This window comes from Mustela nigripes, chromosome 8 (genome assembly GCF_022355385.1).
Source record: "Mustela nigripes isolate SB6536 chromosome 8, MUSNIG.SB6536, whole genome shotgun sequence".
Lineage (NCBI taxonomy): Eukaryota > Metazoa > Chordata > Mammalia > Carnivora > Mustelidae > Mustela > Mustela nigripes.
The window spans coordinates 30,778,690-30,801,856 of NC_081564.1; the positions used below are offsets into that span (position 1 = coordinate 30,778,690).

At 40.2% G+C, this 23,167-nt stretch overlaps 1 protein-coding gene across 6 annotated transcripts in view; it reads right to left on the minus strand.

Moving 5' to 3' along the window:
* Positions 1-23,167, minus strand: part of CEP192 (centrosomal protein 192) — a 126,659-nt gene that overhangs the window by 36,093 nt on the left and 67,399 nt on the right. For 4 of the 6 annotated variants that reach the window (XM_059409140.1, XM_059409139.1, XM_059409136.1 and 1 more), the window contains 12 exons: positions 18,416-18,584; positions 15,388-16,306; positions 14,275-14,423; positions 12,522-12,752; positions 9,864-9,947; positions 6,592-6,717; positions 6,248-6,391; positions 6,075-6,138; positions 5,297-5,436; positions 5,106-5,198; positions 4,432-4,550; positions 3,362-3,538 (listed from right to left, as the gene is read on the minus strand). In XM_059409140.1, the coding sequence (XP_059265123.1) occupies positions 3,362-3,538; positions 4,432-4,550; positions 5,106-5,198; positions 5,297-5,436; positions 6,075-6,138; positions 6,248-6,391; positions 6,592-6,717; positions 9,864-9,947; positions 12,522-12,752; positions 14,275-14,423; positions 15,388-16,306; positions 18,416-18,584 (2,415 nt within the window). The remainder of the gene's footprint in view (positions 1-3,361; positions 3,539-4,431; positions 4,551-5,105; positions 5,199-5,296; positions 5,437-6,074; positions 6,139-6,247; positions 6,392-6,591; positions 6,718-9,863; positions 9,948-12,521; positions 12,753-14,274; positions 14,424-15,387; positions 16,307-18,415; positions 18,585-23,167) is intronic. The other 2 variants (XM_059409138.1, XM_059409137.1) reach the window with 1 other exon arrangement.

A 23,167-nucleotide genomic window follows, 5' to 3' on the forward strand; every position in this document is an offset into this window, starting at 1 on the left:
AAAAAACAAAAAACCTCCTTCAATCTTTGAAAATACATGAATCCTCTTCATTGGGAGAATAGAAGATCATTAGTAAATCTCCATTTTATTCAAATTCTGAATAATGGCAGTTACGTTATTTAAACTGTGGTCTATGTCTTGTCCAACTTGGGATAAAGGGGAAAGGGTGCTGAGCTTAACGTCAGAATAAAATATAAGACCTTCTGCTATCAGCATATCCAAGAAGAACATTCATACTGACTAGGAGAGATTTACTGAAAAAAAAAATTCTTTAAAAGCTTTTATGTTTTATCTTTTTTTAGAGAAACGTAGTTATCATTTTCAAGTAGCAGAGTTACCAATCTGGGGAAGAGGGAGTTCAGTTTCTAGTTTTAAAAAGGAACTACACAAAATAAAAAAGGGTTAACTTCTTTATTATATAGGGGGTCACACAAATTAGTAAGAAAAAAATACTAAATCCTAACCAACAAATAACCAAAGTATAGATGCAGACTTATGAGAGAGAAGCTAGAATGAATGAATATATGGAAAAATGAAGAACTTCAAAAATCCAAAAACATTGGAATGAAATACCACTTTGGACCACTTTACCCTTAGAAAATATAATTTTATTAATTATCATTTCTATCTATAACTGAGGCAAAACGCATTACTCAATGAGAACACTGCGCCCCCACATTATACATGAATTTTTTCCTCTTTACTCTAGAAGAGCTCCCTTCAAATCTCCATTTTGCAACAAGCACAAAAACAGGCAGAGAACAGGCAAGTACCACATCAGAAGGGCATCTAGTAAGCACCAGCGTCTCCCACCCTTTGTTTCTGAGTCCTCTCCTAGCACCCACAGGGTCACAGCCCTCTGACTGTTTCCTACGACATTTCTAATGGACAGAAAATGATCTCTTTCTAAGCAGACAGTACACCACTTCATCATAAACTCTGCTGCAACATCCTTACAAAGGATCTATCCTTTGTAAGATAGATCCAAAGGATCTATCGCTTTCAACAAGACCACTTTTAGGCATCATGTGGCGTAGCATCCAAGGACTAAGGTAGTCTCCTTTTTCATATGACTGGCAAGCTCCTCCAGGCTGAGTTAAGAATAAGACACCTAATCAACTATAAACAGGGGACATGACAGCTCTTCAGGTCAATTCGCTGTGCTCGCATGGGGCTTACACTTAGATCTGTTGGATTAGAAGGTGGACCATGAATCTCCATGAGGAAAGGAATTCGAGAAATAAAAGAGGACAGCCTGAAGTCCCTTCACTTAGGAGAGAGCCAGAGAAAAAATGCCACTGACAAGTCTAGAAGTATGCATAAGGCAGTGCCCCCATTTTCAACCTCACTAATGGAATTTCTTATCTGGAAAAAAAAAAAAGTTTAGCACACATTAATTTTGTTTCACATGAGCTGTAAGATTTTAGGATGTTACAGCATCTGGAGCAGCTAGATTTTAAGAGCAGCCATTTTTACCACATTAATCATTTGCTACAAATTTTATCAGAAGGTAGGGAATTCTGTCAAGAACAACACAAGGATGATGATGACTCCTACTGAGCTCTCTTCTGCCTTTGGTTAAAGGAAAGAGCAATAATAGAATAAGCTGTCAACAGAGACACGTAGTAACTGATGCTTGCCAGAGTCTGCACTGTCGTAATGCCTGTGGTTGCCAGGGCGTACTGGAAAGTGATTTTCCACTTCCTTTTACTTAGACATCAATGGCTGATCTGAACAGCTAAGTTATTTCAGCCACCTTCGACAGCATAGAACTTCAAGGTCTCAATCACTATTTGTATATATATTGGAGCAGACCACAAATTAATGTTTCAAGGAAAAATCTGGCATACAGATGCTGTTCAGATGCTGTACAAAACTGGAAAAACCTTCTATAGAGAAACAGGCCCTTGGTTCAGCCTTTCCTTTCAATGTGTATTCCTTCTTAACTGCTGCAAAAAGCATATGACATAAGAACACAGGAGCTAACTGAAGAGGGCACAATACCTCAGGATTTTCAAAGGTCTAGCTGAGAGAATCTTTACTGAGAGCTGCTTTAAGAATACACAGCCCATTAGGCCCCTAGAAAGGTCCTAAGCTGTCTCAAACAAGCCACCACATGCTTCAATACCAAGAAAACGCTGTTAGCTGAGTGTTCCCATGTGATGCGTCCAGACTGGACTGAGCACCTCAAAGAGGGAGCATACTCATAGGAGTATTTGCTGTGAAGCTGTTGTACTTTGAGACTCACTATATTGTATGAATTTCTCTTTAAAAGGATCCTGGAGGAAATGCATATGTCCATAGCAGGAACAGCTACACACCCTCCTCACACAGTAACTGGCTTGTTCTTAACCTCTGAACACTGTGCCTTGTTTCAGGATGATGGGGGAGGAGTCAGAACTGAACAAAAGACCCACGTCAAAGCAAGCGTACAGGGTCTTCAGTGTACGCTTGGACACTACCTTTATGGTGACCACGTCTCATTTTCCCACAGCCATCTGCCCTCAACTGTTTTTATCTTACTGTGTCCTTTTGAAAGCTGCTTTTGGAACAAGACAAGGTAAGTATGACTACACGGGTGGTTAAGCAGATGTATGAACTCTATAAAGTAAGGCGGTTCGATTAGATCCTTTGTGCACTGACAAAACGAATTTTAAAGAAGATTCAGCCAGAAGTTTCTGATCTCTCAGGTGTAAAAAAAAAATGTATGGGGGGAAAAAAAAAGGTATTGCGTTTTAGGTCAAACACAAAAATGCAAAGTATGAAAGAGGAAACACTGAGGTTTAATAATTACTAGGTTATTACTTGGTATGTATGAGGTTGGTAAAAAAATTTTAGCTATGTTACCAAGCTTATGAAGGGAAAAAAATTACCATACTATATATTATATGCCAATTTATTAATTCAGAGTTCATATTCAAAATGCATAATCAAAGTACACATAAAAATAAGATCCAAGATGTAATTCACATTAAGCTATGACAGAATATATCTGCTCTATTAAAGACTCCCTACACTCTTTAAAGTACAAAGTATTCACCAACTACTTCGTGAACTCCTTAAGCAGAATGCCAGGTCTCTGATTATTTTTCCTTCCTACCTTCCCATACGGCTTTCCAGAGAAGGAACAAAGAAACTCTTAATAGCCTAAATTTGGTAATCAGCAGAGAAAAGAGCTAAAGAAAACTGAAATGTATTTTTCTGGATTGCAGAGGTGAAAATTTTAATGAAAACATCTGAATTCATGATAGGAAGATAAGACAGCTTTATTTCAACTCTAAAAACATGAACGTGGTCAAAATTATTACAGCAGAGACTAACACTAGGTGCTGACAGCAGAGGCTGCTATGCGCATACTTACTGAGTTCTACCGAGAGGAACACCCCCCCAGGCCAGAAATTGCTTGTTGGACAAAATCGCTGGAACATCTGAGCAGCAAGAGCCAGGTGCCAGAGGTTTATTTCCCGAAGAAACTACTTCACCTTTTAACACCACTTCATACTGAGGTCCAAATGGCTGCACGAATATTTTCAGGATCCTAACAAAGAAAACCATCTAAGTTGAATGGCCAGAATTCAATTCTACTGGCATCTATTACCCACAGGCTTCCTCTGTCCCAAGAGACTGAATGGGTGCTGAGGATACAAGGACATTCCCACCCTAAGCTTGTACTCCAGAGAGGAACAGACAAGGAAAGAGACAATCACAACCTCTACATAACGGGAGAGGGGACGTTCATGGGGCCATAGGAATGTTACCAACTACTATTAATGAGGTGTTTGAGAAGAGTTGAGGAAACCTTCTTAGATGAAAGAATTAACCCAGTGATGTTGCAGGCACACGTTGCAGAGACAAGCAGTCCCATCTGTGCAGGCCAGCTCTTCTCCATAAGGTCACAGGGGCGGACTGAGCACAATAAAGCATTCTACATTCTTCCAGGTGGAGGACAGGCCATTGTGTCTCAGGACAACAAGCTTATAAGCTCTGTTTACCAAGCAAGTTCAAATACTAAGGACAATGGTGCTCTGCCCACTATCAGGTAATATTCACTTATGATTTGGGCACCAAAATGTCACAAGCCTGGAGAAGGGGTGGTGGGTGGGGAAGCATCTTTAACAACTGGCAATGATTCCCTTGGAGAGCAAGAGCAAGGAAAGGTTAAAGAGAAACATCAAGACTGACATTTTATTATTTACTTTTGTCAGAATATATTTGAAAAATAGTAATTTCTTAATTTCTAGTCAGCTGGTTTAAAAGAGAGTTTTAGTAAACAAAAAGAAGAAATCTGAGGCAAAAAAAAAGGGTAAAGAGAACTATACTATCTATTCGGTGAGATAAAACATGTACTCTATCACTCAGGCTGTGGACTGAAGCACATGGCTATTTTGAGAGAAGAGTAAAAACTTGTCATTATAAAGAATTTTATATTACCTTTCCTCACAGGCTTTGGGGTCCTTTGGAGTAAAGGTAACTATAACTTCGTGTTCTTCTCCAGGTTTAAGGAATAGATTCTCTGGATCCACTGAAAAGTGACTTCCTTGATCTGGGATCTAAATATTTATACAATTATAACTAAATGCTGACTTGGGCAAATACGGCTTTTACTCAGTTACTCTCATTTTTCATTTACTCTGATAGGTTATTTTTCCCTTCTGTCTTGTCTGTCACTGCCCCACCTTGTCTTATTCTTTTGGAAAGGGCGCTTTCTCTTCCATAACAAATTTCATCTCCCAACCCTGACATCCCAAGAGATTCCTGTCACTGATACCCTCTTGCTCACTGACCCCTTTCAGAACTGAAGTCTACATATGTGATCACTCTCCTCCAATTCCACCTATCCACTAGGATAACACATATATTTTTCCAGAACTAATCTAGAACTTGGTTCTTATACATAAAACAGCAGATGTCAAAGTTATAGTACCCCACCATCTATTTCATACTAGTGTAGCCCCCGGCTTTTAAAGCACTCATACGGGTTCTTCTGTTTGATCCCCATGGCACTCTGCCAATATAGGCAGCTGAGCAGCCTTCAGAATGTGAGGAGATACATTCTCACAGTCTGAGGAAATACTATGTCATAGCATTCTGACACAAATCCTTACCTTGATGTCTAAGTAAACATCAATATTCCCCGCATTTTTCAAAGGTAAGTGCTGCTTTGTTGAGGAAGCCACACTGGCAAACAAGTGCATAGTCTGGAGGACAGGGTAAAACCGACATTTTAAATAATGTCACAATTAGAATGAAATCAACCTGAACATAAAATCACGGCAATGAGAAGAGTTTAGGGTACCTGTAAGTCTTTTGGAGCATGTATCCTAGCTATTCCTGTTCTTGCTTGAAGACCAATACTTTTAATGACTGGAGTAGGGTTTGGGCTGTCAACTTCTATATCGACTCTTGCCAAGAACTCTTCTGCTGAGTCTAAAATCTCTGTAAAAGTTCATTCTTTCAGTTCGGAGACCAGAGACGTATTTCATTCTAAATGCTTCATGTGCTCCAACTTTATCCCCTCAGGGGTCACAAGAAATTCTAAGCAAAATGTCTTTCTGTTCCTTCTTTTTCTTTTTAAAGATTTTATTTATTTATTTGAGAGATCACAAGCAGGCAGAGAGGCAGGCAGAGAAAGTGGAGTGGGGGAGGGAAGCAGACTCCAAGCTGAGCAGAGAGACCGATGTGGGGCTCAATCCCAGGACCCTGAGATCATGACCTGAGCTGAAGGCAGAGGCTTAACCCACTGAGCCACCCAGGTGCCCCTCTGTTCCTTCTTAAAGGAACAGAAATGAGTGGAAGGGAAAGGAGAGAAAGAAAGAAACATCCAACTAGTAGATGTGATAAAATCAGTGAACAGAAAAGATGCCGAAAAGTTTTCAGTGGTCCTTACTGGGGTTACCCATACATGGGTTTGACTCGAAACAGCATGCATGCTCTCTGCCCCATTTTAAAAACAACATAAAATATTTGACAAATTACTCAAAAGTATTCACATTTATTGATGGAGGAAATATGCCTCAACTTTGTGGTTTATTTAGCCAGAGTAAAGCAATTCCCAAAAAACATACACATGATACCTGAAGAAGTGACCCGTTTCTTTGGACTATGGAAAAGAACCCAAATGATCAGAAATTCTGGATCCTGTAAAATAAAATAAAATAAATTTACATTATAGCATTAAGATTTAAGTCTTAATGAAAGATAAGCTATCTGGAACCTTAACTTCCTCTTTAATTCTAAGCCATCTTACCTGTCCATCGTAAGTGGCAGGCATCATGTGGTTGACCACAGAAGGAGCTGCCAGCTGAGCGATCACGTCGGCATATGGAGCAGCTTTCAAAGAAGCATGGATGGGTGCCTTGGAAAACGTGAAGCAGCGCCAGGCTATGGCATTCTGTTCAGAAATAGAAGAATCAGTTTCAATAAAGCCAACAGTACAATGTTGGTGTGATGTTAAATGTTAAATCTGTTGACAGAATCCTTAATCAAAAAATTTACTTCTGTAAGAAAAATTAATCAAGAATGGTATCAGGAGTGTCTACAATGCCAAATCAATGTGCTCTGTAAAGTTTCTTATTGTATGTTCGTACTTACAGCATTAATAACAAGTCTGATTGGCACAGTGGCATGAGTCTTGTTTATCAATTTTAATGGCAGAGCCTTCCAGCCACCATAGGTCAAGTCGCCAAAATCAAGAACATCTTTCTTTTCTGTTTCTACCTAATTACGAAAGAAAATACTGATTTCTAAAAAGCAATAAATCAATATATACCACAGCTTATATTCATGTCACTACTCTTTACAGCCACAAATAGTCAGCATTAAATGTAAACTTACTTAAGTTTCCCTAGGCCATTTACAGCTGCTATTTTCTACAACAATAAACATTAAGGGGTTTTTTTGAGGTAGTCTATGTATACAAATATAAACTATAGAATAAAGCTATACGTTTGTTGTTGCTACTTTGAAATGACTGTTAGATCTTAAGACAAACTGACAATTTTATAAAATATATAGGCTTCCCTTCAAAAAGCTATGAGCTTATTATTACACAATTTTAACTTCTCAATTCCCTTCTAAATATATGTTGACATTTTCAGATTTAGTCCAAATTTCTGACAAAACTGAAAATGTTTAAAATGAAATCAAAATAGACATATCAGAAGTTTAAAATGAGTGCCTGTCATCATGACAGATGACTTCTTTAAACACTGGAGAACAACCTAACACAGACCTCTCACACCCACACATGCAGAAATGTTAGATAATATTTAAAATATACATAAATTTCTTTAGCCTGGTCAAATGCAAAAGGAAATAAAAGACAGGGGAAAACAAATGGGAGCTGATTTCCATGAAGGTCTGGGATCAACCCGTTCCCAAGGAAGCTGAGCTTCAACACCCTCCTGAGAACAGAAGGTAGGACTCTGAGCTTGTTATGGGCAGGGTGAGGCTGGGATGGAGTTTGAGCTCCTCGCATCAAATGCAGAGTTCCAAAGAAGTGTCCTTTTTATGAAAAGGGACTTGGAAAAATTCTGTTTACATGTCTGAGGTGATATCAGGGAAGTTTGTCCAGAGATGGGTGGGTGTTAGAAGATCATTTGTAGGAAAGTAAAACCCCAGGCCTATACCACACTAGGCATGGGAGCTCCAAGTTGAAAATCAATGAGACCTTTAGAGCCCCCAGCATTTCTACAGAGTACTCTCCATGGACACACAGGATTTCTATAGCAGAGAGCACCTCCGTGACAAGAATCCACATTTAAAAAATTTAAATTACTAGGGACACCTGGGTGGCTCAGTCGGTTAAGCATTTGCCTTCGGCTCAGGTCATGATCCCAGTGTCCTGGGATCAAGTTCCGCATTGGGCTCTTTGCTCAGAGAGGAGCCTGCTTCTCCCTCTACCTGCAGCTCCCCCTGCTTATGCTCTCTCTCTCCGTAAATAAATAAATAAAAGCTTTAATAAATAAATAAAAATAAAAAATTTAAATTATCAATTCGAAAATCAGAAACCACATGAGGAAAGTAATCAGGAAGACCTAGCAAAACTAGTGGAAGAATCAGCAGCTGAGGAACTAGAAATAAGGATTAATTATAAAATAAGTGCATTTTAAATACAGATAATAGAGTCCGTGAAAAAGGTAAAAATATAAGATTCAAGAAACAATAATGAGCAAAAAAAAATGTATAGCTTGATCAGTCTGTTAAAAAAAGTTCAATTCTGGAGTTTTAAAATGGTTTGGAACTAAAGTATTAATCAAAGATATTACAGAAGGAAAAAATGAACACTAAAATACTGACTACAGGTTTTTGAGCTGTTTGGGCTAGAACAGAGCTCTTGATTAATTTTATACCTCAGTAACCAATTTGAATAAGAAGGGAACAGAAACCCATAATTTCCAAACATACAAAAGAAGGGTTAAAGACCATTTTTATTTTAAAAAGGAACAATTTCACACAACACCTAACAATTCACATAACAACAGAGCTCAGAGTACACAAGACATAAATAAATATAAGGAGAAAGAGACAAATCCACAAACACCTCTCTCAGAGGCCAAAAGACAAAGCACACAGAAACATTCGTAATGATACAGAAGACTGGAACCACAATAGTAATAAATCAGAGCTAAAGGATATGTGAAAGAATTTCTCCACTCAAGAGAAAGAAGAGCAAGCCATTCTTTTCAAGCACACAAGAAACATTAACATGAATCAAACACATACTACACTATGGAATCTCTCACTCCTTTTCCCTCTCCCCAACCAGTATTCTGACTCCAATGTGGGGAGTACAATAGCGAGAGGCAGCTGAAACATTCCCAACACATTTGCAAACTATAAATGTACTTCAAGGGCGTCTGGGTAGCTCAGTTGGTTAAGCGTCCAACTCCTGGTTTCAGCTCAGGTCATAATCTCAGGGCCTTGAGATCAAGCCCCACATCAGGCTCTGCACTAAGCAGAGTCTGCCTGAGATTCTCTCCCTCTCCCTCCACCCCTTCCCCAACATTGTGCTCTTTCTCTCTAAAAATAAATAAAATCTCAAAAAAATAAACCCATTGATCTATGGGTCTGTTTTTGTGCCAGTACCATGCTGTCTTGATGATGACAGCTTTGTAATAGAGCCTGAAGTCCGGAATTGTGATGCCACCAACGTTGGCTTTCTTTTTCAATATCCCTTTGGCTATTCGAGGTCTTTTCTGGTTCCATATAAATTTTAGAATTATTTGTTCCATTTCTTTGAAAAAGATGGATGGTACTTTGATAGGAATTGCATTAAATGTGTAGATTGCTTTAGGTAGCATAGACATTTTCACAATATTTATTCTTCCAATCCAGGAGCATGGAACATTTTTCCATTTCTTTGTGTCTTCCTCAATTTCTTTCATGAGTACTTTATAGTTTTCTGAGTATAGATTCTGTGTCTCTTTGGTTAGGTTTATTCCTAGGTATCTTATGGTTTTGGATGCAATTGTAAATGGGATTGACTCCTTAATATCTCTTTCTTCTGTCTTGCTGTTGGTGTAGAGAAATGCAACTGATTTCTGTGCATTGATTTTATATCCTGACACTTTACTGAATTCCTGTATAAGTTCTAGCAGTTTTGGAGTGCAGTCTTTTGGGTTTTCCACATATAGTATCATATCATCTGCGTAGATCAATGGAACAGAATAGAGAGCCCAGAAATAGACCCTCAACTCTATGGTCAACTAATCTTCGACAAAGCAGGAAAGAATGTCCAATGGAAAAAAGATAGCCTTTTCAATAAATGGTGCTGGGAAAATTGGACAGCCACATGCAGAAAAATGAAATTGGACCATTTCCTTACACCACACACAAAAATAGACTCAAAATGGATGAAGGACCTCAATGTACGAAAGGAATCCATCAAAATCCTTGAGGAGAACACGGGCAGCAACCTCTTCGACCTCTGCCGCAGCAACATCTTCCTAGGAACAACGCAAAAGGCAAGGGAAGCAAGGGAAAAAATGAACTACTGGGATTTCATCAAGATCAAAAGCTTTTGCACAGCAAAGGAAACAGTTAACAAAATCAAAAGACAACTGACAGAATGGGAGAAGATATTTGCAAACGACATATCAGATAAAGGACTAGTGTCCAGAATCTATAAAGAACTTAGCAAACTCAACACCCAAAGAACAAATAATCCAATCAAGAAATGGGCAGAAGACATGAACAGACATTTCTGCAAAGAAGACATCCAGATGGCCAACAGACACATGAAAAAGTGCTCCATATCACTCGGCATCAGGGAAATACAAATCAAAACCACAATGAGATATCACCTCACACCAGTCAGAATGGCTAAAATCAACAAGTCAGGAAATGACAGATGCTGGCGAGGATGCGGAGAAAGGGGAACCCTCCTACACTGTTGGTGGGAATGCAAGCTGTTGCAACCATTCTGGAAAACAGCATGGAGGTTCCTCAAAATGTTGAAAATAGAACTGCCCTATGACCCAGCAATTGCACTATTGGGTATTTACCCTAAAGATACAAATGTAGTGATCCAAAGGGACACATGCACCCGAATGTTTATAGCAGCAATGTCCACAATAGCCAAACTATGGAAAGAACCTAGATGTCCATCAACAGATGAATGGATCAAGAAGATGTGGTATATATACACAATGGAATACTATGCAGCCATCAAAAGAAATGAAATCTTGCTAGAGCGTATCATGCTTAGCGAAATAAGTCAAGCAGAGAAAGTGGTGATGCAACATGGAGGCTTAAGTGGATTGGGAGGGAGACAAACCATAAGTGACTCTTAATCTCACAACAAACTGAGGGTTGCCGGGGGGAGGGGGTTTGGGAGAAGGGGGTGGGATTATGGACATTGGGGAGGGTATGTGATTTGGTGAGTGCTGTGAAGTGTGTAAACCTGGTGATTCACAGACCTGTACCCCTGGGGATAAAAATATATGTTTATAAAAAATAAAAAATTAAAAAAAAAAAAATAAACCCAGAGAAACTATAAATGTTCTTTAAATTGCATAACAATCCAATTTCCCCACAAGAAACTATCCAAAGTCTTCTTTAGCCAGACTTAATACATAAACCTTTAACCATATGGATGAAATAGCCAACTGACTATATTCATTGGTCTTGGTACACATATATGCAATATGTAATAAAATATTTCAAAAACCATACATGCTTAGAAATACTGCTATTTCTACTTCTATTTGCAGCAACAGTTCAACTATTACTTGAGCCCCACTATGTGCCAAGCACTATTCTGGAAGTGCAGAAGAGACAAACATCCTGCCCCGCAAAGAGCTCTAGTGGAGGCAAGGAGGATCAGACAATAGACAGGTATTTAGTATGTCACTGCTGAAAATGCTAAGCAGAAAAGTAAAGTGAGAGGAAGGGAACTGGGCATGTGGGGATGAGGGGAGAGGTAGGGATTGCCATTCTATCAACAGTGTGAGGTAACATCTGGACAAAGCGACAGTATGGTATGCAGTGTGTGGGAGAAGTACTCCAAGGAGAAAACAACTGTACTCAACCTCTGGCAAAACTGTCAACACTGGTGGCTTCTTCATCACTAGAGACACTGAGCCGTCCTCCAGCTTTTTCTTCAAGTCCATTTAAAACTAACATAAGGGCACCTGGGTGGCTCAGTGGGTTAAAGCCTCTGCCTTCAGCTCAGGTCATGATCCCGGGGTCCTGGGATCGAGCCCCACATCAGGCTCCCTGCTCATCAGGGGGCCTGCTTCCCTCTCTCTCTCTCTCTCTCTGCCTGCCTCTCTGCCTAGTTGTGATTTCTGTCAAATAAATAAATAAAATCTTAAAAAAAAACAAAGCTAACATCAAACATTTAAAACTAATATCAAAAGTTTTTAAATCTGTATGTGATGTGGTCAATGAACATTATTCCAAACTGAAACACTCATTCCTGTAACATAGGGCAGCTGTTCTTATTTTCCCTACCTATATACAAGATTTCCCCTACCTAACCACTTACTGTATTGTGATATTTAAACAGGTAATATTTAAACAGGTGATATGGTGATATATGATATTTAAACAGGTGATATTTACACAGGTAATATGGGGCACCTGGCCGGCTCAGTTGGTGGAGCAGCAACTTTTGATCTCGGGTGTTGTGAGTCTGAGCCCCACATTGGGTACAGAGATTACGTAAATGAATAAATCTTTTAAAAATTTTAAAAATAAGAAAAGGCTAATAAATAACATCCAACGTTTACTACAGCACCAGGGATAATCACTGATGTGGTTACCTTTCTTAGTCTCCTTTAAAATAAACAACCCAGTATGTCTAGTGACTTAAGAACATCCCAAACTAACACCCACATCTAGCAAGTATATCTGTGTTTCTGTAAAATAACAGAAATAATTTTAAATTATAAAATAAGAAGATATGAAGAACCAATGGTTAGCTTAAAAGCTATTTAACACCATATTCATTTTTCCCAAGTAACAACCTTCATTCAAATGCCAGGCATGTGGACAAAGACCTGCTTACAAGCAGTTACCTCGATCACAGGGGTCTCGGCAACAGCCGTGAGAATGACTCGACTTGCCAAGGCTTCTGCTTGTGCTATGGTCTCAGCATCTGCTGAAAATGGCCAAGAAGCAACACTGAATATACATCTGAAAATCCCAGGATCGGATGGTATGAAAAGTACTTTTATCTCTTCCGTGGCATGAGGTCTTATGATGACTTTATTCTTGAAGACTAAACAAGGATACGCTGAAAGATCCACCTAAAAAAAAAAAAAAAAAGCCACACAGTTCATTAAGAAATGGCTTCACAAGGAAAATCAAGAATTAGGGTCAACTAGTTTAAGGTCCCTTTCTTCCTGAACTATCAAATCCAAAAATTTATTACTCTTCCAAAATATCCGAGTCTTTTAACTCATTATCTGTAAAATACAATTAGCCAAAATTATGAAGACTTATGGAGCTCAGTTGAACGTGTATTCCCTGGTCTGTTTTAAAGTAGACACAGCTATCTACACTCTCACTTGCACTGAAAGAGCCCCTGGAGCAGTACTCTGGCACCCCACACATTGTCTATGAATGGCTTTTGCAACTGTAAATCAGGGGGCCTAGACTGACCTCTCAGGTCCTAATCAGGCCTCCAAGTACATGGTTATGACTCACTTCAACCCCTCCCTCCTCACTGTACACAAGGGCATTCTTTTCTACTCCTAGGTCCAGAAGCAACACTACTTTCTAAGTGCCCCTAAAAGGGCCTCCAAGCTTACCTCTCACTGTTAACGCTTTGCTCCAATGACATACATTCCACCTAACCTCAGGATCAGAGAGGAAAGGGTAGGAAGAGGGAAAGCAGACACAATCTTACTTTCCCAGTAAGTAAGGGTTATTACCAGGAGGTAAGAGGGAAAGTAAACTCATACACTAACGCTCACTACAAGCAGCAGTTGCAAAACCAGGATATTCCAAAACAGAAGTTGTTGACCGTATTTCCCACCCTTCCTGCTCCCTCATGTCCACATAGGTCACTGTAATCATGAAAGGAGACTTAGAATCGTGTCCTTTAGCACCTCTAGCTGATCATGTGAGAGACCATTGCTGGAAGAGTTTATGTTAAAACTGTATTTCCAGGTATTTGAAGATTTTATTTATTTATTTAACAGACAGAGATCACAAGTAGGCAGAGAGAGAGGGGGAAGCAGGCTCCCCGCTGAGCAGAGAGCCCGATGCAGGGCTCGATCCCAGGACCCTGGGATCATGACCTGAGCTAAAGGCAGAGGCTTAACCCACTAAGCAACCCAGGTGCCCCTGTAGGTATTTAAAAAGAGCATGTTAAGAACATGGTCAGATAAATTAGTCAAAAAGACTCCACTTACTGAATGAGGGTATAGGTCCCAAGAGTAACTTTTTAAATAAAAGTCAGTAACTTATATTCGATCACATTTAACAAAACCAACAAACAGCAGAAATCAGAGCTTTCAGTGGTTTAAATAGCACAAAAAGTGCATTTACACAGTCTGATGAATAAATAACAAAATATAAATAACTGATAGAAAAAGGAGAAACAAAGAAATTTCAATTCTTACACTGGATGTACTACAACAAAATGGGGGGCTAAGAAAAAGATACAATGTTATTCTTTCATATATCATTGCAATCATTCTGTGCAAGGCATGCATGGATGGGGGGGGGAGAGACTCCCCTGTATAAAAGGAAGTACTAAAGAGAGATCCAGCATTAACTGTAACGCAACTGCTAAGTCACAGGAGAAAGACACAAAAAGCTTACCTTTTCACCATTAACACTAACAGTGAGAACCCCAATGCTGACCTGCAGCCAGCGGTCAGTCGGGTTAAGTACACTCAAGAAGGTCTGCGAAGCAATGCCAACACAGCAAGCATGAGGAAACTTCAGTTCCTCAGGCACTCTGACCTTCCCTGGGCAAAGACAAAGCATGGTCAAATGCTAGTTATATCAAACACCTGATTAAAAGCACAACTGGCTAAATGGAAATTTTTACAGAAGACTACCTGCTGACACCCAAGAGCTATGGTATGACGTGCCCTGGGTCTTAAGGAGTCCTTGACATTGTATAAGCCTCAGCACAGGCCAACAATTTTCTCCTGTTGTATCCAGCCCAGAAAGAACAAACTGAAAGAACTGATCAAACCCACAATCTGCAGCTAATCAGTTCTTTGATGTGACTACCTATTAGTAATCTCTTCCTTTTTTCTCCCACAAATACAAGCCACTGCCTAATAAAAAACTTACAGAAGGCTCTTTCAAGGTTTGCACATCTATGCAGAATTTTAGTAAGACCAATCTTTTCACCATCCTTATGCAGAAACTTCGGAATTTCCTCGAGAAGAAAAGAGGGTAGAGAGGAAGACCGCAAGCCAGTGGCCGAGTGCACTGCATCAGGGAAAGCACAGCACCCAGCTCTGCTTAGAGTGGCCGTCTCTAGCGAAAGAATCTGGGGCCAGTTCAGCCATTGCAGATAAGGGTGGAAGGGTGCTATCTCTCCCAACTGTCATCCCTCAAAAGACTTTAAAAAGTGGAAGGAGACTCACTCCTCCAGGGAGCCAATTTCAAACTGGGTGGTTGCTAACTGAAAGAGGAACAGAAATCTAGGCACAGAGTACAGGAGAGACAGAAAGACAAAGGCAGCAGGGAGTTTACCTGCATAAGTATTTCTGTTTTTCTAAGGCCATGTCAGGGACCCTCACACAGAAATGTATTATGGTCTGTGTTCTCAGTTTAGGACAAAGAATAAAATGAAGAGAAATTCAGACCAACCAGTATGTCCTTGAAACAAACTCGTTTTGTGGCCTTGTTTGAGAAAACTCAATTTTTCAATAATAGCAAGCAATAATAAGCAATAACAGAGAAAAAGCATCTTACCAAATCCTGACAGCATTCCTGAATCCCACGGCTCAATTCCACAATTTGTACCAACAGACTGCACAGGAAAAGGTTTTGCAGTACTTAGAAGATTCTGATTTAAGGCATTAGGGTATGGGTTATAAAGGGAAGAGGGACCCATCAACCCAGAGCCGATATTTTGTCCTAGACAAATTCCCATGGCCACAGAATTCTGAACGTGCTCTCCTGCGACAGGTGGATATGGACAGCTTCCCGAGAACCCACAGACAGTGGTACTGCCAGCACGGCACTGGGGCAAAGCAACATTTCCAGCTGAAGGTAGCGTTCCCAAATACTGCTGGGCAAAGGGAGCTGTGGTAAAAGAATGTTGAGTCAAGAGTGTAGGAACTGCGCTGGGCATGTTCTGCATCTCAGGAGCAGAGCCACAAGACAGAGTGCTGGGAATAGGGGTGCCCTGGTGTCCAGGGGCCATCCGATGAGGAATCTGGCCACTTACTGCACTGTCAGCAGTCAGCGTATCTTCAGAGGCTACTCTTTCACCTTTGTTCACAGACGCCTGGTGTGACACAGGGCAGTGTGGCATCGCTGACACAATTGGGTGGGTGAGACCTGACTTGCTCTGTAGAGCCAGGCTGATCTGGTCCAGTTCACTGGGGTTAGAGGTCAACCCTACTGTACCAGTTTCTGTTAGATCTCCACTCCTGGAGGAAAGATCTTTATTCAGCCTAAAGTAAGGTTTTACATCTTCAGGTTTGCTACTCAGATAAGCTGTTTCAGTCACACTGTCTGTATCTGAGTTCTTCTGATTATACGATGGTGCTACTTTACTTCTACTTTGACATGGACCTTTTTCTTCCAGCTTTTCCACAGCCTGCTCCTCTGATGGAATTAGACTGGCTTGAATAATCGTGGTGCTCAATTCACTGGTGACATCACTCTGTGTGACAAAAAATGTTAAATAATCCACAAACTATTACTAATTCAAACCATGCTGATATAAACTCAAAGAAGAGATCTACACAACATGAGCTCTCTGGAAAAAAAGTCAACTTTTTACAGCTGTGTAACTCAAGATTAAAAGAAGGTGTTAAGTTACTGCTTCACAGAAATTATGAGGAGATTAAAGAGGAGCTACATACCGATTACATCTCTAACAAATTTACATAAATAAAGGACCAGCGACAAGTACTTCCATTCAAATTTAAGGGATTGTTTTCCTGGCAGCTGTACAATAAAAATCTAATTAAATTAATAATACAGGCATGGAGGCTAAGCAAGCTTTCCAATGAAATCGACACACGGTCAGGAAGAATCTATGCAGGTCACAGGCTTTCCCACCCCTGGTGTTTGTTTATATCACTATTATGCTTGAAGACACTAATTTCTATGAGCACTAAGTCTTGTCGGTGCCTAAGATGAAGCAGTTGTTTTCTTAGGTAAGAAGTAACAGCCCCAGTCAATGTTCGTGTGCTCATTTCATTATAAGGCATCACCTCAGGAGTGACGCCTACAACTCAGCAGGATGGACCAGCTGGAATTTACAAATAAGCTAAGATGCACTTAATGATTCTCCAAACTTGGTTTGAAAATTTCTCTTAGATCACATAGAAACAGACATTAATAAACAAAGACCAGGTTATTTACTAAACATCATCAACCCATCAGTCAATAAAAATAAGTAACAGCCAATAAGTATTTAGCGGTAACTTCTCAGTGCCAAGCACTGTTCTCACATCACTGTCCATCCATACCGATGAAGAAACGGGCTTGGGGAAGTTACAGTCTATCTTAGAAAACAGTGAGGAGAACCCATTTAACTCTACAACTTAGCCTGTAACCACTAAGCTAGGAACAAAGAGACCCAACATTTACCACCATCATCAAAAAGATGGCTTTCAATGATTTGTCCAATGTGACACCATATATATAATAACTCTAGTGGATATATTTACTAAGGGCTTGGTGGAAGAGGACTGTTTTGAACACAACAGTCATATTTAGCTCATTCAAAAACTGAATACTATCCTATTCTCAACACACACACACACACACACACACACAGATAATAGAAGTCTAGCTTCTCCCACATAATCTCTTGGATCTACCTGCTTCTCTCTACCCCTACTGCCACTACCTTAATCTAAGCCCACAACATCTCTTGCCTGACCACCGCAGCCCTGTGTCAAATTCTCCTGGTTTTAATCTCACCCCTCCTCAGGGCCCCCTCCACAATGCTTGTGCCATGAGCTTTTAAAACATCTACACAGGGGTGTGGGGGTGGCTCAGTGGGTTAAGCGTCTGCCTTGGGCTCAGGTCCTGATCCCAGGGTCCTAGGACAGAGCCCTGCATCAGGCTCCCTGCTGAGTGGGAAACCTGCTTCTTCCCTCCCTTTGCCTTGCTCTCCAACCCTGGCTTGAGCGTGCTCTCGCTCTCTCAAATAAATAAAATCTTAGGAAAATAAAAATAAAAAACAAAACATTAACACAAATCAAATCATGTCAGTGCCCTGCTTAAGGTCTTTGAACTCCCAAATTTTACATCCAAGACTCTTCGTGGTTCGGCCTCTCCTCCTTGCCCCCTGTACAATTCACTGTAGCCATTCCAGACTTACAGGGGTCCTTCAAATGCAGTGTGCATTTTACAACTCCATCTCTTCCCTCGTTTGTTTGTCTGCTTCCTTCTCACAGAATATGCCTTTGGTGTATTGCTTATCCCCCTGATAACCTTTGTTGAACCATCACTAAGTCCACTTAGATTTATAGTTAGCTCCCTCTGGATCCCACAGCACAGGTGGATCACAGCACACTTCATTCCAGCATGCCTGGCAAGTGTCCTCCACCAGAATGAAAGATTAAAATAGCTGTACTTCTGCCTCCTCAGCATGAGTAGCTATTTGATCAACACATACACACACACACACACACACACAATTTTAAAGTTAAAACAGCAAGAGAAATTACAAAGACCTCAACTTCAGTCTGACTCCTACAACCACTAACTTCAAAGCCATAAGCCTTACTAAAGAAATAATAGAAATGCTGCCCACCTTGTGGCCCTCAAGGCCAGGATCGGAGGCCGCAGTGGGACAGGAGCTGTCCTGTTCAGACACATAAGTCAGCCTACTCACACTTGCTTGTGGACACACCATCTGAGACGACTCACCCTCAGAAGGGGGCTTCGGATGAGCTGCTAAATCAAAAGACTCTAAAGCACACCTGAAAAGGAGAACATCTTGTGATTAGTTTTCCATTCCTTTATCTATGCTAACAAAAAAAAAGCCATTTCTGCTTGCCTATGAGCTTGTTAATCTATAGTCTCTGTTCTTGCTGCCATTAATGGTAACTCAACAATTGTACTCTTAATTATCTAGAATTATAACTCATAGTCCCGTTGAGTGAAATACTTGGTAAACTCTTGTAAAAGAAAAAGGCTGTGGCATTTTAATTAATAAATTTCATACACAGTCATATTAATAATGTTAGCTATTCATCTGATAAACATTTATCGAATACCTGATATAAAGAAATGAGCCAAGCCTTCAAAAGTTCCTGCCCTGAAAGAGCACATGATTCTTTCTTTTCATAAAGAAAGAATCATGTACATAAGTTCAAAGAAACGGGACCGGCCATACACTGCTAAGTGGAATATGAAGTGGGGCACCTTCTGACTGAGTAATTAAGCAATGCTTATCACAGCACTTTGACTCAGACATTCCAAACCTAGGAACTAATCCTAACGGGGAAAAAAAAATCAATGCTAATTATAAAGACTCTGCCAAAAGGCTACGTCTTAAAAATGTGCGAGAAATTAGGCTATGACACAAACATACAATAAAACCCTATTCAGCTATTTTAAATCATGCTGTTAAGTACTATCCTTTGACTCAGAAAGATGTTTGTGGCATTAAGAAAAAAAAAATTAGAAAGCAATAAATATGAAAAGATCCCACATCTACCTAATACACATGCCATGTTCTGTTAGCCAACACCCATCCCAGGGCCAGATCAACCCATTGCAAGGAGAGAGATGAAGCAGCAGAGCCCCACTGAACAGGAACAACTGCTGTGGACAGCAGCTGTGGCACCTATTGCAAGCACACTCGGCCCTGTTGCTTCAGTTCAGCTCTTACTGGACTGAATTTTACCCCATCACTTTTTTTTTTTTGCACAAAGTTCAGAATACTAAGCTGGGCATCACATACTGAGAAAACCCCATTTTGAATTCTGGATCTTTGGAAAGCCCCAAATTGAGACAATGTTACTGACAAAAAACTAGTTAGTGCATTTCTAACCAATGGTCATAGAATATTAACCAAATTGCTTCAGGCCTATTTCAGCTTCTGCATGACATGCACCCACATGGGTTCCTATATGTATGTACACACATGCACATGCACACATGCGTGCACACACACAGATACCATGATACAACATGAAAAAAGTTCTGGGTTACTAGGGTGATGTGCTGCATTACTCTAGTTCCTTTTTTTTTTTAAACGATTTTTTTTTTATTTATTTGAGAAAGAGAGAGCACAAGCAGGGAGGAGGGGTAGAGGGAGAGGGAGAAGCAGACTCCCTGCTGAGCAGGGAGCCCAATGCAGAGCTCCATCCCAGGACCCTGAGATCATGACCTGAGCTGATGGCAGATGCTTAACTAACTAAGCCACCTCAGCACCCCTAGTCTAGTTCCTCTGATTGAAAGGAACAAATGCATTTTGGGTGTAGTACCTCAAATAATGAGAAGTGAACTGTAAGAACACTTGGAAACAGTTAAGTGTAGCTTAGTCAGTTAAGTGTCCAACTCTTGATTTCAGCAGGTCATGATCTCAGGATTGTGAGATCCAGCCCCGGGTCAGGGTCTGTGCTCGGTGTGGCGCCTGCTTAAGATTCTTTCCCTCTCCTTCTGCCCCTCCCCTTCTAAAAGAATGGAAACAGAGAATTCTAGCTAACATGTCAAACTTCAAAGGAATCCCAAAACTGCCAAGGTGCCAGCCACACAGAGATAGAAAGGCAGTTCTGGAACTAGAAGGTCTAAATCAGCTCTATGGACCTGCTGGAAACCAGCTGGAAGACTAGCTAACAGGAATGCTAACGAGCAGCAAAACTTACCAGATAAAAAGTACACTCACCAAGAAAATGTTGCCACTGAAGAGAGAAAAATTCTGGCCAACAGTATAGCTATAATAAATATTAAAACAAAACACAAAAAGGCACCTGGGTAGCTCAGTTGTTAAGTGTCCGCCTACAGCAGACACATCGGCTCTCTGCTCAGCAGAGCCTGTTTCTCCCTCTCCCTCTGCCTACCTCTCTGCCTACTTGTGTTCTTTCTGTGAAATAAATAAAATCTTAAAACAAAAAAAAACAAAAAACAGGGGCACCTGGGTGGCTCAGTTGGTTAAGGGGCTGCCTTCGGCTCAGGTCACTATCTTGTGGTCCTGGAATGGCGCCTCACATTGGGCTCCCTGATCAGCGGGGAATCTGCTTCTCCCTCTCCCTCTATCCCACCCCCAACTCAGGCACTCATGCTCTCTGTCTTTCTCAAATAAATAGTCTATAAAAAACAACAACAACAACAACAAGAAAACCTTAATGCAATACAAGTTGGTAGAAACCAGAGAAAAAGAATAAAAATATCACACTTGAAAAAAAAAAAATCACACTTATTTTACCATATTAAAAAAGTACAAGGAGAACTTCGATAAAAATAAATGAACACAAATCCAAAGTTGATATTGGCAGCGATAAAAAGCCTAACTGATGCTACAGAAGATCAGTGATGCAGATGATAAACACCCGAGCCACTACCCCACGGTACAGAGTAAATGTATAAAGAAATGAAAATTAGGGAAAAGAAAATCGTCATAAATGACCAGAGAATGGAGTGTCAACTAATGGGAAATCAAGGTTCTCAAGAGGAAAAGAGAATCGGTGGAACATGTCAACAATCAAAAGTAACAGAAAACAAAACTTCTTCCGCTGAAGAAATAACTATGTATACAGAGTTTACCATAATTCAGGAAAACCAACAAAGAAACTGACACAGGCATTTGAAGTTGACAAGGAAAAAAAGAGAAAGCTGTAGGGGAAGCTAAAACAGAGCTGGAAATGAGGCTTAGATGCAAATGCATACTCTGCCCCAGGGGAACAGATACACAGGATGGTGACATGATGGGAATGCTACACAGCAATGCACAAGAGCAGCTACTGGTACAGGCAACTACAGGATAAATCTCAGAAACCTGTCAAAGCGTTGGCAGCTAGACACAGAAAAATATATGATTCCACTCATATGAAATATAATAACAAAAACTAAACTATGACGATACAAGTGGGTGGCTGGGTGGGAGTGGGAGGAGGAGAATTGACTTGAAAAAGGCAAAGGGGGCACCTGGCTGGCTCAGTTGTTAAGCAACTGCCTTTGCTGAGGTCATGATCCTGGAGTCCCAGGATCAGTCCCACATTGGGCCCTCTGCTCAGCCCCTCGCCCCTCTCATGCTCTCTCTCTCAAATAAATAAAATCTTTAAAAAAGAAAAGAAAAAGGCAAAGGATTGTTAATGGAGGGACGTACATGTTTTATATATTCTAGGTGGTAATGTTTAAATAGGTATATATAAGTGTCAGAAACCCACTGAATGAAACCTCTAAGATCTGTGTATTTTACTGTATGTTAATTATACAACAGTAAAAATAAAATACAACAATGCATACTGCGAAATCCTAAAATTGAGTTAGGAGTGGGCCAAAAATCTGACAGGAAGCACGCTAGCAGACTAAACCACACCCCCAAATGATTCATGGATTAATCTACATGCCAGGGAGTGATGAAGAGATCTCAACTAGTATTTGTTTTGGTGGCTATGGCAGTAAAACACGTATGCCGAGCAACTCAGCAACACTCCCTCACTCTCACTGCATCTTCCCCTGCGATTTTAATTCAGAACACACTTACCCTCTTCTAAATTGGCCTTTTCTTTTTAAGCCCCGTTGTGTTGCCCCACGCTAAGAACTGGGGTTGCAGGTGCCTGGTTAGCTTACCCATGTGGAGAAAGCTTACCAATTCCATGGTCACTTTAGAAAGGTTAAATATTCAAAGTATCTGAACATATACCAAGTTCATGAGAAACGTTAGTATTCCCCTAATATTTCCTACACATAACAGATAAGTATATTTTCTTAGAAAGACAAAAAAAAAAAAAGGCAGGTGAGTCCAAGAGTAATAAGACCAGCCAGCCAGCATTCTATCTCTAACCAAGGGCAGTGTGATGGAAAAAAATAATAATGTAAGGCTTTATATGAGAGTACTAATAGTTTTTATTAAATGCCTTCATATGTAATTAAAAAATACCAAAACCACAGAAAACAAGATGAAAACTGTAAAGTACGCACAGAAAAGGAGACCCTCTAAAAAACACTGCAAGGAGTGCAGAGATCAAAAATGTGAAATGCAAATAAGATGAAAGAGAAATTAAGAAAGAGCCAGAGCATTGTGGTGGTGGTGAAGTTCTGTGTCTCTGATTGTGGTGGTGGTTACATGAATTCACACCTGTGATAAAATGACATCAAATTCTACCCACACATTCATTGTTCCACAAGTTTCTGGTGATGACACCCTGCTATAATTATGAGAGATGTAACCACTAGGGGAAACTGGTTTAAGTGGATATGGGAATCCCTCTATAATATCTTTGTAACTTCCTGTGATCTATAATTTTTCCACAGTAGTAAGTTCCTAAAGGATTAAAGAGAAAATAAATGCAGATGTCAAGCAAAATAGATCCCACATATGCATCACTAGAGT